Source organism: Mobula hypostoma, chromosome 3 (genome assembly GCF_963921235.1).
Source record: "Mobula hypostoma chromosome 3, sMobHyp1.1, whole genome shotgun sequence".
Classification (NCBI taxonomy): domain Eukaryota; kingdom Metazoa; phylum Chordata; class Chondrichthyes; order Myliobatiformes; family Myliobatidae; genus Mobula; species Mobula hypostoma.
In genome coordinates, this window is record NC_086099.1 from 88,008,562 (window position 1) to 88,023,821 (window position 15,260).

The 15,260-nt window shown below is 40.3% G+C and overlaps 1 protein-coding gene across 2 annotated transcripts in view; it reads left to right on the plus strand.

Annotated features, from left to right (window-relative positions):
* The window catches only part of LOC134344112 (transmembrane anterior posterior transformation protein 1-like), a 103,257-nt gene that overhangs the window by 15,989 nt on the left and 72,008 nt on the right, over positions 1-15,260 (plus strand). Inside the window, exon 2 of one of the 2 annotated variants that reach the window (XM_063043396.1) lies at positions 1,786-1,916. The exons of the other annotated variant lie outside the window; for it this stretch is intronic. Coding sequence (XP_062899466.1) covers positions 1,786-1,916 — 131 coding nt within the window. The remainder of the gene's footprint in view (positions 1-1,785; positions 1,917-15,260) is intronic. 2 annotated transcript variants of the gene reach the window in all.

Below are 15,260 nucleotides of genomic sequence, written 5' to 3' on the forward strand. Positions count from 1 at the left end.
GGAATCTGAAACTCAAGAATATAGGTTTAAAGTGAGAGGGGAGAAGTTTAAAAAAAACAAATCTAAGGATGGTGGTTGTGTGGAAGAAGAGGTAGCAGAGGCAGATACAATTACAATACTTAAAATGCATTTGGACGGATACTTGGATAGGATGGGAACAGAAGTCCTAAGCCAGGAAAATAGGATCAGGTTACATAGACCTCATGATCAGCATGGATGAATTGAGCTGAAGGAACTATTTCTGTGCTTTGCAATTCTGTGACTGATACAGAAATGTTCCACCATTGTCTCCTACAACAAACATCCTGTAAACAATGGAGAAAGAGGAAATCGGTGAACTGAAGGAAGTCCGCATTGGTTCAAAACAAAATCATTTAAAAGTTTTAAAGAAAAGTAAAGCAACAAATATACACAGTGAATGGCAGGGCCCTTTGAAGGGCTGTTGAACAGAGGGAACACATGTAGGTGATGTGGTGAGAAAGGCAACAGTGTGCTTACCTTCATCGGTCATGGCATTGAGGATAAAAGTGAATGTCATGTTACAGATGTACAAAATGTTGGTACTGTTGCACTTGGAGTACTGTGTGCACTTCTAGTCATCATACTAGAGGAAAGATGTGATTAAGATAGATTCACAAAGATGTTTCCTATATACTGTAGTTGGGTTTGAGTTACCAGGAGGGATTGGATAAACTAGATTTTCTTTTCCTGGAGCAAAGGCGGCTGAATGGTGACACTTCCTTGAACTGCAGAGTCATCATCTCCAGAAGTATGATACCGAATAAACACTCAGCTTTATGAACAGATGTTAACTGCTGTTCATGCTCTGAAAACTGGAGCTCCTCCAGCTGTCAACTCTTCTTGTACATGTAGTTAATCAATACAGAAGTTTCCATGTGGCACACAGTATGTATTCCATAGGAGCTTTCCTGCACCTTTAATTATTAGTGATTTTGCTAAGCAGAATTGAAATACATCATAGTACCCCTTCCTCTCATTACACCAGATTTCCCCATTATCAGAATCTCGAGGTCACATTCTATAGAATTGGCTGTTACTCATTATTAAAAATAGTGTTTTTACCTGCTGTCAGATAGTTTGTCTAACCAACTGTGTTTATGTGTGCAGTTTTAGGCTCCTTATTTTAGAAAGGATATACTGACATTGGAGAGGATTCAGAGAAGATTCCAGGATTGAAAAGGTTACCATATGAGGAACTTCTGGCAGCTTTTGGGCTGTATTCCCTGGAGTTTAGGAGAATGAGGGGGGATCTCATAGAAACATTCCAAATGTTAAAAGGCCTGAACAGATTAGGTAAGGCGAAGTTATTTCCCATGGTAGGTGAGTCTAGGACAAGAGGGCACAACTTCAGGATTAAAGGATGTCCATTTAGAACAGAGATGTGGAGGAATTACTTTAGTCAGAGGGTGATAAATCTGTGGAAATTGTTGCCATGAGTGGTAGTGGAGGCCAAGTCATTGGGTGTATTTAAGGCAAAGGTAGGTTCTTGATTAGCCAGGGCATCAATGGGGATGGGGAGAAGGCAGGGGAGTGGGGATGACTGGAAGAATTGGATCAGCCCATGATTGAATGGCAGAGCAGACTTGATGGGCCAAATGGCCTACTTCTGCTCCTATATCTTATGGTCTTATGCTGTAGCTGTGCTCCTACTTCAGCCTTTTTTGCTAAAGTATTGCTATTCTGCAAAACCTCCTCCATAAATAAGACATATAACTGAGGAAGAAACAATGTTGTTAATACTTATTAAAAATCTTTTTTGTCCAGATCTGTCTCTGCTGAGATTTATTAGTGCTGAATTAACACGGGGATATATTTTGGAACACAATGAAGCCAAGTACAAAGAAAGGAGGGAGAGAGTATACACTTGTCTACGAATTCCTCGGGAATTGGAAAAGGTATAAATATTTATTTTCTTTCAAAGGTTTTTTGACTAAAATTTACCTTGTTTTAGCAGCTGAAAGATATCATCACACATTAAATGTGTAAGAGCTTGCAGTATATTGGTAGGAATATCTGCAATGTATTCTCTTAATTAGTTGCCTACCATTGATTTTAAATGGAAAAGAGGAATAATGCAATTAATTTCTTCATTGTTTGACAGTTTGTTAGACATAAAGAGTGTGATCTATAACAGTGGTCCCCAACCTCCAGGCCACGGACTGATACATTGCCGCGAAGCATGCAGGGGTGCAGCGGTGGCCGGAATGCACCCAGCACATCTTTAAGAAAAAAGCCGAAATAAACAAGCTAATTAATTAGGTGCCGGGTGGCACCTAATTAATTAGCTTGTTTATTTCGGCTTTTTTTCTTAAAGATGTGCTGGGTGCGTTCCAGCCACTTCTGCATTCTTCGCGGCAATGTATCAGTCCGTGGCCCGGAGGTTGGGAACCACTAATCTATAAATTATAATTGGCGCAGTTTTTAAATCTATGTTAAATCTTTTTATGATCTCATTGTGTTTCCTTCCTTCCATTATTGGAAACAAAAAGGTTAATGTATTATTGCCACCTTTATTTGAGGTTAATATGGTAAATTACATAGTGTTATTGGTGTAATGGCACTCATCATAGTTGTGCAGCTTTGTGGTTGTACAAATAATCAACCACTGCTAATGAATAAATAGAAATTAAAAATTGCTAATATTTTATTGATTTACTAATGTGTCGTTTGAACATGTTTAAGTACATCCCATAACCTTCTGCACAAGCTGATGCCAAGTGATCCTTGTTCTGCGTCTTCAGATAAGTTTGGTACATTTAGATTCTGGATCAACAATATTGCCTGTAAGGTTCCAGTGAAGTTTGCAGTTCTTCGACTAGTTTGGCAATCAAGCAACATTAATTGTCCGCCAATAGGGAAGTAAATAACTACATTTTAATCGGTTATAAATTATAATAAATTAAAATACAGACAAGGAATTGCATATTAAGATTAACTGTACACAAATGTTTGAAGTTTAATTTGGTTATCTGCTAATCTTGAGGGAGAAACAATGTCATTTTGGACCAAGTGTAGATTAAATGGGATTTCGTCTATCCATATGTAATGCTGTTATTGCCAAATTTAAGAATTCCAGGGGGAAAAATGGTTTTTAGGGATAGCAAGAGTCTGTAGTTTGCTATACCTTGAAATTGGTTTGGAATCCTCTAATGTAGTGATTTCCTAAGGGGGCACTAGGGGAAATAGAAGTCGTCGGGGAGCGTTCAAGATTCTTGGGGGGGCAGTAAGCAGCACCCTAACTTGAGACGCAAGACCTGATCAACTGTTCGTAGAGCAGCCACTTCCCAAAAAAAAAAGGGTGAGGCATTGGAACATAGGAAGAACCATGGCTCTGCAGGCAGTGAGCCCTCGTCGTCACAGTGCGTCTGAATCTTGACAATCTCATCGGACCTTACCAACCAAATGAATATTATTTGGGGATGCATAAATTAGAGGGTGCCCAACAGTTACCCTTGACTTGTGGCATGGAATGATGAGTTCATACAGTTCAACCATTGGTAAGTCAAGTACACCCTCTCAACTTTCACTATAGATCTATGGAAAATAGGTTACGCAATGATACAGCACTAGCTGGAATCAAATGGTGAAATAGAGCCAATCAGTAAATCTGCCGACCCTAAGGATTCCTCTTGAGGTGTTCAAAGTGTCCTCAGCTTCATACGTGCGGTTAAGAACCATATTTAGGGATTTTGAGACCTTGCGTAAATGGTTAACTGTGCTAACTGGAATAGTATAAAGGTAGCTCACCGTCCACCAGCTGTATCCCTACTAACATTCGGATTCCAATCTGAATCCTTGTCAATGTAATTTTTGCTGGTACGATCATTTTCATCTTTGCCTCACTGTTCTTTTGCGTGATGCTACCATAGTTCCAACTGTGTCAATTTGCTGCCGTCATCAACATCCGATAGCATTTCAAGTTTGTGTTAATATTTTATTTTAATTTAGACCTGTTAATGATGGATAAATATGTATGGTGTGATCTCTGAGTCTGAAGGCAGTGAAGCCTTGAATTCTAATCCTGCTGGCAAACAGCAACTACAGAAAGTGCGTAAAGACAATGTTACATACCTGGAGTATAGTTTTATTCCATTCCTGTCAGATCAGAGATGCCCCATGTGTCTTATTTGTAATATAGTACTGTCTAATGAAGCTATGGAACCATCAAGATTGTAGAAACATTTCCATAAAAGACACCCTGAAAAAGCTATTTATGGTATTACTCAGTTCCAAAGATGAAATAAGCATTTGAAAAGTGTTGCACACTCGAGTCATTTGCAAGAAAGGTAAAATAACCTTGATCATTGCTTCTTATAATATTTCCAAAATAATAGCATAGTGTGGAAAATCTCATACATTGGTGAAAGATTAATAATGCCTGCTGTATCTGAAGTGCTCACTACTGTTCTCAAAATGTATACCAGTATTTTCTTTCCAATATTTTTATTAATTTATGTGTAAGAATACAGAGTACAGGAAAAAATATGTCAATACATTAAGCTAAATCGCATATTAAGACTCCTTACCCTCTATCCGTGCAAGTCAATTAGTTCGTAACATTGAAAAATAATAATCTTATTACATAAAAAAAATCTGACCCACTGCCAAGACCGAAGCTGATTAGTAGGAAAAAAAAGGAAAAAGATTGTTAGTCATGATCTGTGCTTTAACGGTAAATCAAACGTTTTTTTTAAATAATTCAGAAAAGGTCCCCACAATGTTTGAAAGTCTTGATTAGATTCAAAGATTGAACATCGAATCTTCTCTAAATTTAAACATGACATCACATCACGTAACCATTGGGCGTGAATAGGAGGGCATACCAGTATTTTAAAATCAATTCCTCTGAATAATAACTCTGCAGCTCATCATATTGACAAAATGAGTGAAGATATTGAGTATCAACTATGCACAGAGCTGCAGAAAAAAACAGAATTTGGGTTATAACTGGATGAGTCAACTGTGCAAGATAATGAGGCATTGCTATTGGCATACATATTGTTTATCAAAAATGGAAAGGTTTATGAAGAGACTCACTTTTGTAAAAAGTTAAAAACAAATGTAAAAACGATGAGCTCAAAATGTGTATTGAGGATAAAAGTATTCCAATTAGGAACATGATTTCTTGTGCCACAGATGGAGCACCATTAATGACAGGTTGCCATGCTGATTTAATAGCATTTATGAAAAAAGAAACTGCAAGTCTGTTTGCAATCCATTGTGTAATTTATCGTCAATATCTTGCAGCCAAAAATCTCAGGTAGTGGCTTCTTCAAATATGACACTTGTAATATCTGCAATCAACAAAATTAAGGTTCATTCATTAAATAACAGAATATTTTGCCAGTTATGCCAAAATAACGACAAAGAGTTTGAACACTTGCTTCTTCACACTGAAGTGCATTAGCTGTCAAAAGGCTGCTGCTTAAAACATTTCTTTGATCTTTATGGCACTGTGTTTGAATTTTTGCTCAAAGTTGACAAGAGCTTGGGAAACAAGATCAAACTTCTACATGGAGATGTGGCATACCTAGCCAATCTGTATGACAAAATGAATGAACATTCTAAATTTGAAACTGCAGGGTGAGAATTTCAATTTAATCCAGTCAAAAAGTGCAGTGTCCACTTTTATTGAAAAATGGGAAATAAATAAGCAAAACATTGGGAGAAGAATGTTCTCACAGTTTCCCTGCATGGAAGGTATGGCACTCTCTTTCACAGACAGTGATTTGTTAGAGTACTGCTTACACCTGCAGTCACTGAAGAAGGGTTTTCGGAATCGATTCAATTACTTGAATGATCTGGAAATTCTGGACTGGGTAATTAACCCATTTCTTTGCAAGGTGGAAGAACAGGAAGAGAGCTTGCAAGAAGAAATTATCGAAATTCAGAATGATGAAGAAGCAAAGATGTTTTTCAAAAATGTCAGCTTTTGTAGCCTGTGGCTACATTGGCATATGAAGTTTCCCGGTCTTTGCAGAAGAGCCAAACTGCTCCTTATTGCGCCTTCATCCTCCTATCTTGTTGAAAGAGGCAGTGAACCACATACTCACAGAAAACAGAAACTACTTGGACATTGTTACACATGGGGACTTAAGCCATTTGCTGCCATAACTTGAACCTGATATTCTGACTCTTGCTAAAAACCATCAAGCTCAAGGATCAGAAGTTAGAGCTCATCTTGAACTTGTCTGTAACTCATGCCTGGACCCTTGGTCTGCGTGAAAGCACACACCATCTTCCGAATGCTGCTCAAAATCCATTTCAAACAAACGGGTCTCCTATTGGAGTTCTTCCTCCTTGAAGCCATTCATCTGCACAAAGCACCTTCAGCCATCTTCCCTCCTGTAGTTTCCCAGCTCCCGCCAAAACGAAGACGTCAACCCACACCAGTGTCCCCCACAAAACCTTCTCCCAATTCCACCATCCTGATTGGCTGACACCACATTCCTAAATTGAACAACAAAGCCTCTTATCTCAGCTCAAACTCAAACAGGCTGAAAGCAGAACAGACTACTCTTACAGAGTTGCTAAAATGAAATACCTACAGCATAGCAGTGAAAATCTGAACTAGGGCCTGACCTTAGCATATGGTAGACATGTTTTTACACTGTGGGGGAGCCGGAATGTATTATGCCTGAGAGGGGTGTTGGCAAGTATGAAAGTGCTTTGGGGGGTGTTGGGCTAACACTGCTCTAGTGTTTAATAAATCAGTTCATATGGCTAATCTTTTTGATAGATTGCTGTGGTTTATGAGTGATTTGTACACTTGTGATATTGTACTAAGCTATGTTGGAACTTAATTTAAGAAAAATTAACACAGTTTGTGCTTGGATTGAAGATTGTATCCAAAGCAGAGACTTCCATGACATTGTCCAAAACAACTAACTGTATTTTTGTTTTAATTTAGGGGGAAAAACTTGGCCAGAGTTTACTATTCTGACTCACACACATATAAAAATTTCTGTGAAAAGTTTCCTTTCACCTTACCTATCCACATAGCTTTGTGTAAAGGAAGGCTATGAAAAGAACAAAAACTGATTCTATTCTCAGTTTTCCACAATTACCAAATTCTTTTTTCTACTTCATTTAGCAGATTTACTGTGTTCCCATCTTTATTATAAAGCACAGAAAATGGCCTTTAACCCACCATCAAGTACCCTTTTATACTAATCCCATTTATCAGCACTTGGTCTGTGATATTCTATGCATTAGCGATTTGAGTGCTTGCCTAGATACTTAGATATTGTGAAATGGATCTCTCCCTCCATTCAGTTTGGATGTTCTAAATTCCAATCATCCTCTGATTGGAAGAGTCTTTCTTCAGCTCACCCTGTTGTAATAAACCTATATTCTCTAGTTTTGGTTACCTGTGCTACAGCGGAAAGGCTTACTTCCATACACCCTGTCAACGTCCCTTGTAATTTTGCATGCCTCCATCACATCTCCTCTTGATTCCGTCCATCCAAGGAAAATAAACCCAGTGTCTCATCCTAACCAACAACGTCCCATCCTAGGCGATCTTTCTCTAGTCCTGTTACATCTCATAGGAGCAATGACCAGAAATGTACATGGTATTCCAGCTGTGGCCTAACCAATGTTTTATAAAGTTGTGCCTTCCACTCTTGTCAATAACTGAAATAAATAATACAAGTATATATTGTCTTATCCACCTGTGCTGCCACCTTCAGGGTTTCTTGGACTTGTACACCAAGGTCTGTTCTTCAGACCTCCTAAGGGCCAACTATCGCTGTGTTTGACTTATCCTTATTAGTCCTTCCAAAGTGCATAAAATTGTACTTATTGGTACCTGGCCAAGTTTCAAAGGCCTGTGCGGATCATGTGGCTGGAGTATTCGTCAGTACCTGTAACTTTACAAACATAAGAAAATCTGTAGATGCTGGAAATCCTAGAAACACACAAAAATTGCTGGAGGAAATCAGGCCAGGCAGCATCTATGGAAAAGAGTAAACACAACTTTTTGGGCTGAGACCCTTCATCAGGACTGGAAAGAGAGGAAAGTCAGAGTAAGAAGGTTGTGGGGGGTAGGGAGAAAAGTTCAAAGTGGTAGATGATAGGTGAAATTGGGAGGGGGGATGGAGGTTAATAGACAATAGGTGCAGGAGTAGGCTATTCAGCCCTTCGAGCCAGCACCGCCATTTACTGTGATCATGGCTGATCATTCACAATCAGTACCCTTCTCCGGCCTTCTTCTCATATCCCTTGACTCCACTATCTTTAAGAGCTCTATCTAACTCTTTCTTGAAAGAATCCAGAGAATTGGCCTCCACTGCCTTCTGAGGCAGAGCATTCCACAGAACCACAACCCTCTGTGTGAAAAAGTTTTTCCTCAACTCCAATCTAAATGGTCTACCCCTTATTCTTAAACTATGGCCTCTGGTTCTGGACTCCCCCAACATCGGGAACATGTTTCCTGCCTCTAGCGTGCCCAATCCCTTAATAATCTTATGTTTTAATCAGATCCCCTCTCATCCTTCTAAATTTCAGAGTATACAAGCCCAGTTGCTCCAATCTTTCAACATATGACAGTGTCGCCATCCCGGGAATTAACCTCGTGAATCTATGCTGCACTCCCTCAATAGCTAGAATGTCCTTCCTCAAATTTGGAGACCAAAACTGTACACAATACTCCAGGTATGGTTTCACCAGGGCCCTGTACAACTGCAGAAGGACCTCTTTGCTCCTATACTCAGCTCCCCTTGTTATGAAGGCCAACATGCCATGAGCTTTCTTCACTGCCTGCTGTACCTGCGTGCTTACTTTCAGTGACTGATGAACAAGGACACCTAGATCTTGCTGTATTTGCCCTTTTCCTAACTTGATACCATTCAGATAGATTTTAATCTGCTTTCCTGTTCTTGCCACCAAAGTGGATAACCTCACATTTATCCACATTAAACTGCATCTGCCATGCATCTGTCCACTCACCCAACCTGTCCAAGTCACCCTGCATTCTCAGAACATCCTCCTCACATTTCACACTGCCACCCAGCTTTGTGTCATCTGCAAATTTGCTAATGTTACTTTTAATCCCTTCATCTGAATCATTAATGTCTATTGTAAATAGCTGCAGTCCCAGCACCGAGCCTTGCGGTACCCCATAAGTCACTGCCTGCCATTCTGAAAAGGACCCATTAATCCCTACTCTTTGTTTCCTGTCTGCCAACCAATTTTCTATCCATGTCAGTACCCTACCCCCAATACCATTTGCTCTAATTTTGCCCACTGACCTCTTATGTGGGACCTTATCAAAGACTTTCTGAAAGTCCAGGTGCACTACATCCACTGGCTTTCCCATGTCCATTTTCATAGTTACATTCTCAAAAAATTCCAGAAGATTATTCAAGCATGATTTCCTGTTCGTAAATCCATGCTGACTCGGATCTATCCTGCTACTGCTATCCAGATATGCCGCTATTTCATCTTTTATAATTGATTCCAGCATCTTCCCCACCACTGATGTCAGACGAACTGGTCTATAATTGCCTGTTCTCTCTCTCCCTCCTTTCTTAAAAAGTGGGATAACATTAGCTACCCTCCAATCCGCAGAAACTGATCCTGAATCTATAGAACATTGGAAAATGATTACCAATGCGTCCACGATTTCTAACGCCAACTCCTTAAGTATCCTGGGATGCAGACCATCAGGCCCTGGGGATGTATCAGCCTTCAGTCCCATCAGTTTACCCAACACCATTTTCTGCCTGATGCGAATTTCCTTCAGTTCCTCTGTTACCCTAGGTCCTCTGGTCACTATTACATTTGGGAGATTGTTTGTGTCTTCCCTAGTGAAGACAGATCCAAAGTACCTGTTCAGCTTGTCTGCCATTTCCTTGTTCCCCATAATAATTTCACCCCTTTCTGTCTTCAAGGGCCCAACTTTGGTCTTAACTAATTTTTTTCTCTTCACATTCCAAAAGAAGCTTTTACTATCCTCCTTTATATTCTTGGCTAGCTTACTTTCGTACCTCATTTTTTTCCCCCTCATTGTCTTTTTAGTTATCTTCTGTTGCTCCTTAAAAGTAACGAACAGAGAAGTTGATTGGTGAAAGAGATGAAGGGTTGGACAATGGGGAATCTAATAGGAGAGGATAGAAGACAATAGAAGAAAGGGAAGGAGGAGGAGCACCAGAGGAAGGTGGTTAGCAGGGGTAAGGTGAGAGAGAGAGAGAGAATCATGAATGGGAAATGGAGAAGGCGGCGGTGGGGTGGGGGTGCGATTACCTGAAGTTCAAGAAATCGATGTTCAGGCCAAGCAGTTGGAGACTACCCAGATGGAATATAAGGTGTTGCTTCACCTACCTGAGTGTGGCCTCATTGCGACACTAGAGGAGGCCATGGACTGACGTGTCGGAATGAGAATGGGAAGTAGAATTGAAATGGGTGGCTACCGGGAAATCCCGCTTTTTCTGGTGAATGGAAATTTGGTGCTTGGTGAAGCGGTCTCCCAATCTATGTTGGGTCTCACCGATATACCAGAGGCAACACCGGGAGTGCCGGATATAGTAGATGACCCCAACAGGCTCGCAGGTGAAGTCTTGCTTCACCTGGAAGGTCTGTTTGGGGACCTGAACTGTGTGAGGGAGGAGGTCTAGGGCAGATGTGGCACTTGTTCCGCTTGTAAGGATAAGTACCACGAGGGAGATCAGTAGGGAGGGACGAGTGGACAAGGGAGTCGTATAAGGTGCGATCCCTGCAGAAAGTTGGGGTGGGGGGTAGGTGCTTGGTGGTGGGATCCTGTTATATAAGGCAGATGTTACAGAGGTGAGGACAAGAGGAACCCTATCCTTGGTGTAACGGCAGGAGGATGGGGTGATATCTGTAACCTCTCACTTTGACTGTCTAGGATACCTACCTACTTCAAGCAAGCATCAATTATACCAGTGCCAGAGAAGAACGTGGTAACCCATCTTAATGACTGTAGTCCTGTAGCACTTCCATCCAGTCTGGTGAAATGGTTTGAGAGGTTGGTGATGAAACATATCAATATCTGCCTGCTCCAATTTGCCTACCGTCAGGTGCCATCTCATTGGCTCTTCACACAATCCTGGAACATTTGGACAGCAAAGATGCATACACCAAGATGCTGTTTATTGGCTACAGCTCAGCATTCAATACCATCATCCCCTCAAAACTAATCAATAAGCTTCAAAACCTTGACCTCAGTACCTCCTTGTGCAATTGGATCCGTGATTTCCTCACTTGCAGACAGCAGTCGGTTCAGATTGGCAACAACATCTCCGCCACAATCTCCATCAGCTGTGTGCCTAGCCCCCAGCTCTACTCACTTTACACATACGGCATTGTGGCTAAGCACAGCTCCAATGCCTTAAGTTTGCTAATGACAATACTGTCATTGGTCGAATCAAATGTAATGACAGAAATAAGAAAACTTCTAAAAATAAGAAACACTGCACAAAATAGCAATGTTTAATAGAGCAAACAAAACACAAAAATCCATGGATCCACATAACTTGTTCGATCTATATTATAATTAAAAATATTAATGCATAAAGCCATTACTTCCTTCAATAGCACTTGCTTCAATGCATTGTGGCAATGGAGATACATGCAGGTAGAAAAGTTAAAATGCTGAGAACACCATGTTTCAGTGGGAAAATAAAATTTCAGTAAACAACATGATATTTGCAAGGACAGACAGTAAGAATACAGCATATACAGTGGTGCTAGAAAGTTTGTCAACCCTTTAGAATTTTCTGTACTTCTGCATAAATATGACCTAAAATATGATCAGATTTTCACGTCCTAAAACTAGGTAACAAGAACCCAATTAAATAACACAATACCCTTTATATTACTTAATTTACTTATTGAGGAAAAAATATCTGATATGACGTATTTATTGGAAAAAGTATGTGAACCTGTCTGATTTATCATTTCATTCAAAGGGGAAATTAGTCAGGTGTTTCAATTAATGGGATGTCAATCAGGTGTGAGTATGGGAGGCCCTGCCCTATTTAATAAATATAAACCTGGGTCTTCACTATCAAAATATGATCTTCACCACACAAGTTTTCGGAAGTGTGCCATGCTTTGATCAAAGGAGATTTATAAGGACCCTGGGGAGAAAAAAGTTATTGATGCTCACCGGGCTGGGAAAGGATACAAAACCATTTCTAAAGTGTTTGAGTTCCACTAATTCACAGTCAGGTAGTTGTTGTAGAAATGGAGGAAATTCAACACCATTGTTACTCTCCCCAGGAGTGGTTGGCCAACAGAAATCACTCCAAGAGCAAGGTGTATTATTCCAAGAGGTCACTAAGAACTCCAGGGTAACATCTAAGGACCTACAAGCCTCTCTTGCATTGGTTAATGTCAGTGTTCATGAGTCTACCATCAGGCAAACAGTGAACAACAATGGTGCGCATGGCAGGATTGCAAGGAAAAAGCCACTACTCTCCAAGGAGAATATTTCTGCAGTCTGAAGTTTGCTGAAGACCACGTGGATAAGCCAGAAGGCTATTAGAAGAATGTTCTGTGGACGGATGAGCGAAAATAGAACTTTTTGGCTTAAGTGAAAAGCATTATGTTTGGGGAAAAGCAAACACTGCATGCCAGCAAGAGAACCTCATTCCATCTGTGAAACATGGTGGTGGCAGTGTTGTGGTTTGAGCCTGCTTTGGGGCACTGGGTCCAGGATGTGTTGCCATCATTGATGAAACTATGAATTCTGAATTGTACCAGCAAATTCTACAGGAAAATGTCAGGGTATCCGTCCATGAACTAAAGCTCAAAAGAAAGTGAGTCATGCAGCAAGACAGCAACCTTAAACACACAAGTCAGTCTACCAAAGAATGGTTAAAGTAGAAGAAATTTCACGTTTTGGAAAGACAGAGTCAAAGTCCTGACCTTAATCCTATAGAAATGTCGTGGAAGGTCTTGAAGCAAGCAGCTTGTGCAAGGAAGCCCACCAACATCCCAGAGTTGAAGCAGTTTTGTAAGGAGGAATGGCCTAAAATTCCGTCAAGTCAATGTGCAGGACTGATCAACAGTTACTGGTTGAAGTTATTGCTGTACAAACGGGTCACACCTGTTACTGAAAGCAAAGGTTCACATACTTTTTCCAACAAATACATGTAATATTGGATCATTTTTCTCACTAGATACATGAAAATTATGATGTTTTTGTATTTATTTAATTGGGTTCTCTTTATCTAGTTTTAGGATGTGTGAAGATCTGATCACATTTTAGGTCATATTTATGCAGACATAGAGAAAATTCTAAAGGATGCACAATCTTTCTAGCACCACTGTAGGAGGGAGATTGAAAATCTGGCTGAGTGGTGCCACAACAACAACCTTTCAATCTATGTCAGCACACCAAGAGCTGATTATTGACTTCAGGAGGAAGACAATGAAGTTCCATGTATCAATGACTCCCTCTTTGCGGGTCAGAAGTGGAGAGGGTCAGTAACTTTAAATTCTGTGGATTTATCATTTTGGGGGATCTTAAGTTAAATGCAATTAGAAAGAAAGCATAGCAGCACCTCTACTACTTTAGAAGTTTGTGAAGATTTGGCATGACATCTAAAACTGTGACCAACTTCTATGGATGTGTGGTGGAGAGTATATTGGCTGGTTGCATCAGGGAAACATCAATCAATACAAAATGCTGGAGGAACTCAGCAGGCCAGGCAGCACCTATGGAAAAGAGTACTGTCGTGGAAACACCAGAGTGACTTTGAGTTTTGTTTTATGAGTTTATTAACATGGAGAGCCTGTAGCAGTCTCCACTGCCACCAGAACTCTGATTTTTAGGTTATACCGAGCTCATGTTTATACAGCAAGACAACAACTTCACATTGCTTAGCATCCCACAGTCAGGACATGATCAATTATTTAAAAGGCATGTCAGTTATCTCTCAGCGTGAGTCTAACAGTTCTTCCTGCTTCCTGTTATCAGGACTCATAATTTACCCCCAGACACATCCTCCCTCCTGGTTCCAGGGGCCTAGTATCTTATTTATTGGAATTTCTGGTACTGCGCTTATCATCCAAGGTTATTCTCAACATGCATCAGCAGTTTTAAGCCCAGCTGCTCCAGAATGGTCAAGTATCCCATCATACACTAGTTTTAACCACGTCTACCACAAGTACAGTCGACGTTTCAAGCTGAGACCCTTTGGGAGGACAACACCAATGCCCTTGAATGGAAAAACCTACAAAAAGTAGTAGATACAGCCCTGTCCATTACAGGTAAAGCCTTCCCCATTGAGCAGATCCAGATGGAGTGCTGTCACAGAAGAGCAGCATCCATCATTAAGGCCCCCCCCCCACCAACACCACCACCATGCAGACCATGCTCTCTTCTTGCTACTGCCATCGGGAGAAAGGTACAGGGGCATCAGGATCCACACTACCAGCTTCAAGAACAGTATTGCCTCTCAGATATCAAGCTTTTGAACGAGAGGGGATAACTTCACTCAAGCTTCACTCTCCCCATCACCGAACTGTTACCACAATCTATGGACTCACTTTCAGGGACTCTTCATCTCATGTTCTTGATGTTTATTGCTTATTTATTTATTACTGTTTTTTTTTTCTCTTGGATTTGCATAGTTTGTTGTTTCTTTTCCACATTGGTTGCCCATCCTTTGGGTGCGGTCTTTCATTGGTTCTGTTAGATTTACTATGTATGCCTACAAGAAAATGAATCTCAGGGCTGTATATGGCAACTTGGGTACTTTTATAATAAATTTATTCTGAACTTTGAATCATGACTAAATTTCATTTTACTTCATCAATTCGCACAACGATTTAATCTTTCCCATCTACAACAATTCATTGTTGTTTTCTAATAGAATCTGGATGAAATTGTCTGTGAATATCATGGATAGAACCTCTGTAACCTTCCTAATCTTCATTCTTTGCATTTTTCCAAGTGCATTTTTAGTTGGCCAGCAGTACACTGTGTAGGTCAACATACAACGTTCAAAATAACTTCTGACTGCCATCAGGAAGTATTCCAAACCTAGTTATTTTTAACTCATGATAACACTAGAAGCAGTCTCCGTAAATTAAATAGCTGATATTTCTTATGTATTCCCTAAATTCAATTGTTCCTTCTCCCACTTAATTCCCATATGATCTCATGAGGGATGTAGATTCCCATCTGCCTCTCTTTCCTATTGTCTCTGCCCCCTCTTGGGCAATTGCAGTAATTGGCTGTCCACCTTAATAGGGAGGCACTTGCTCAT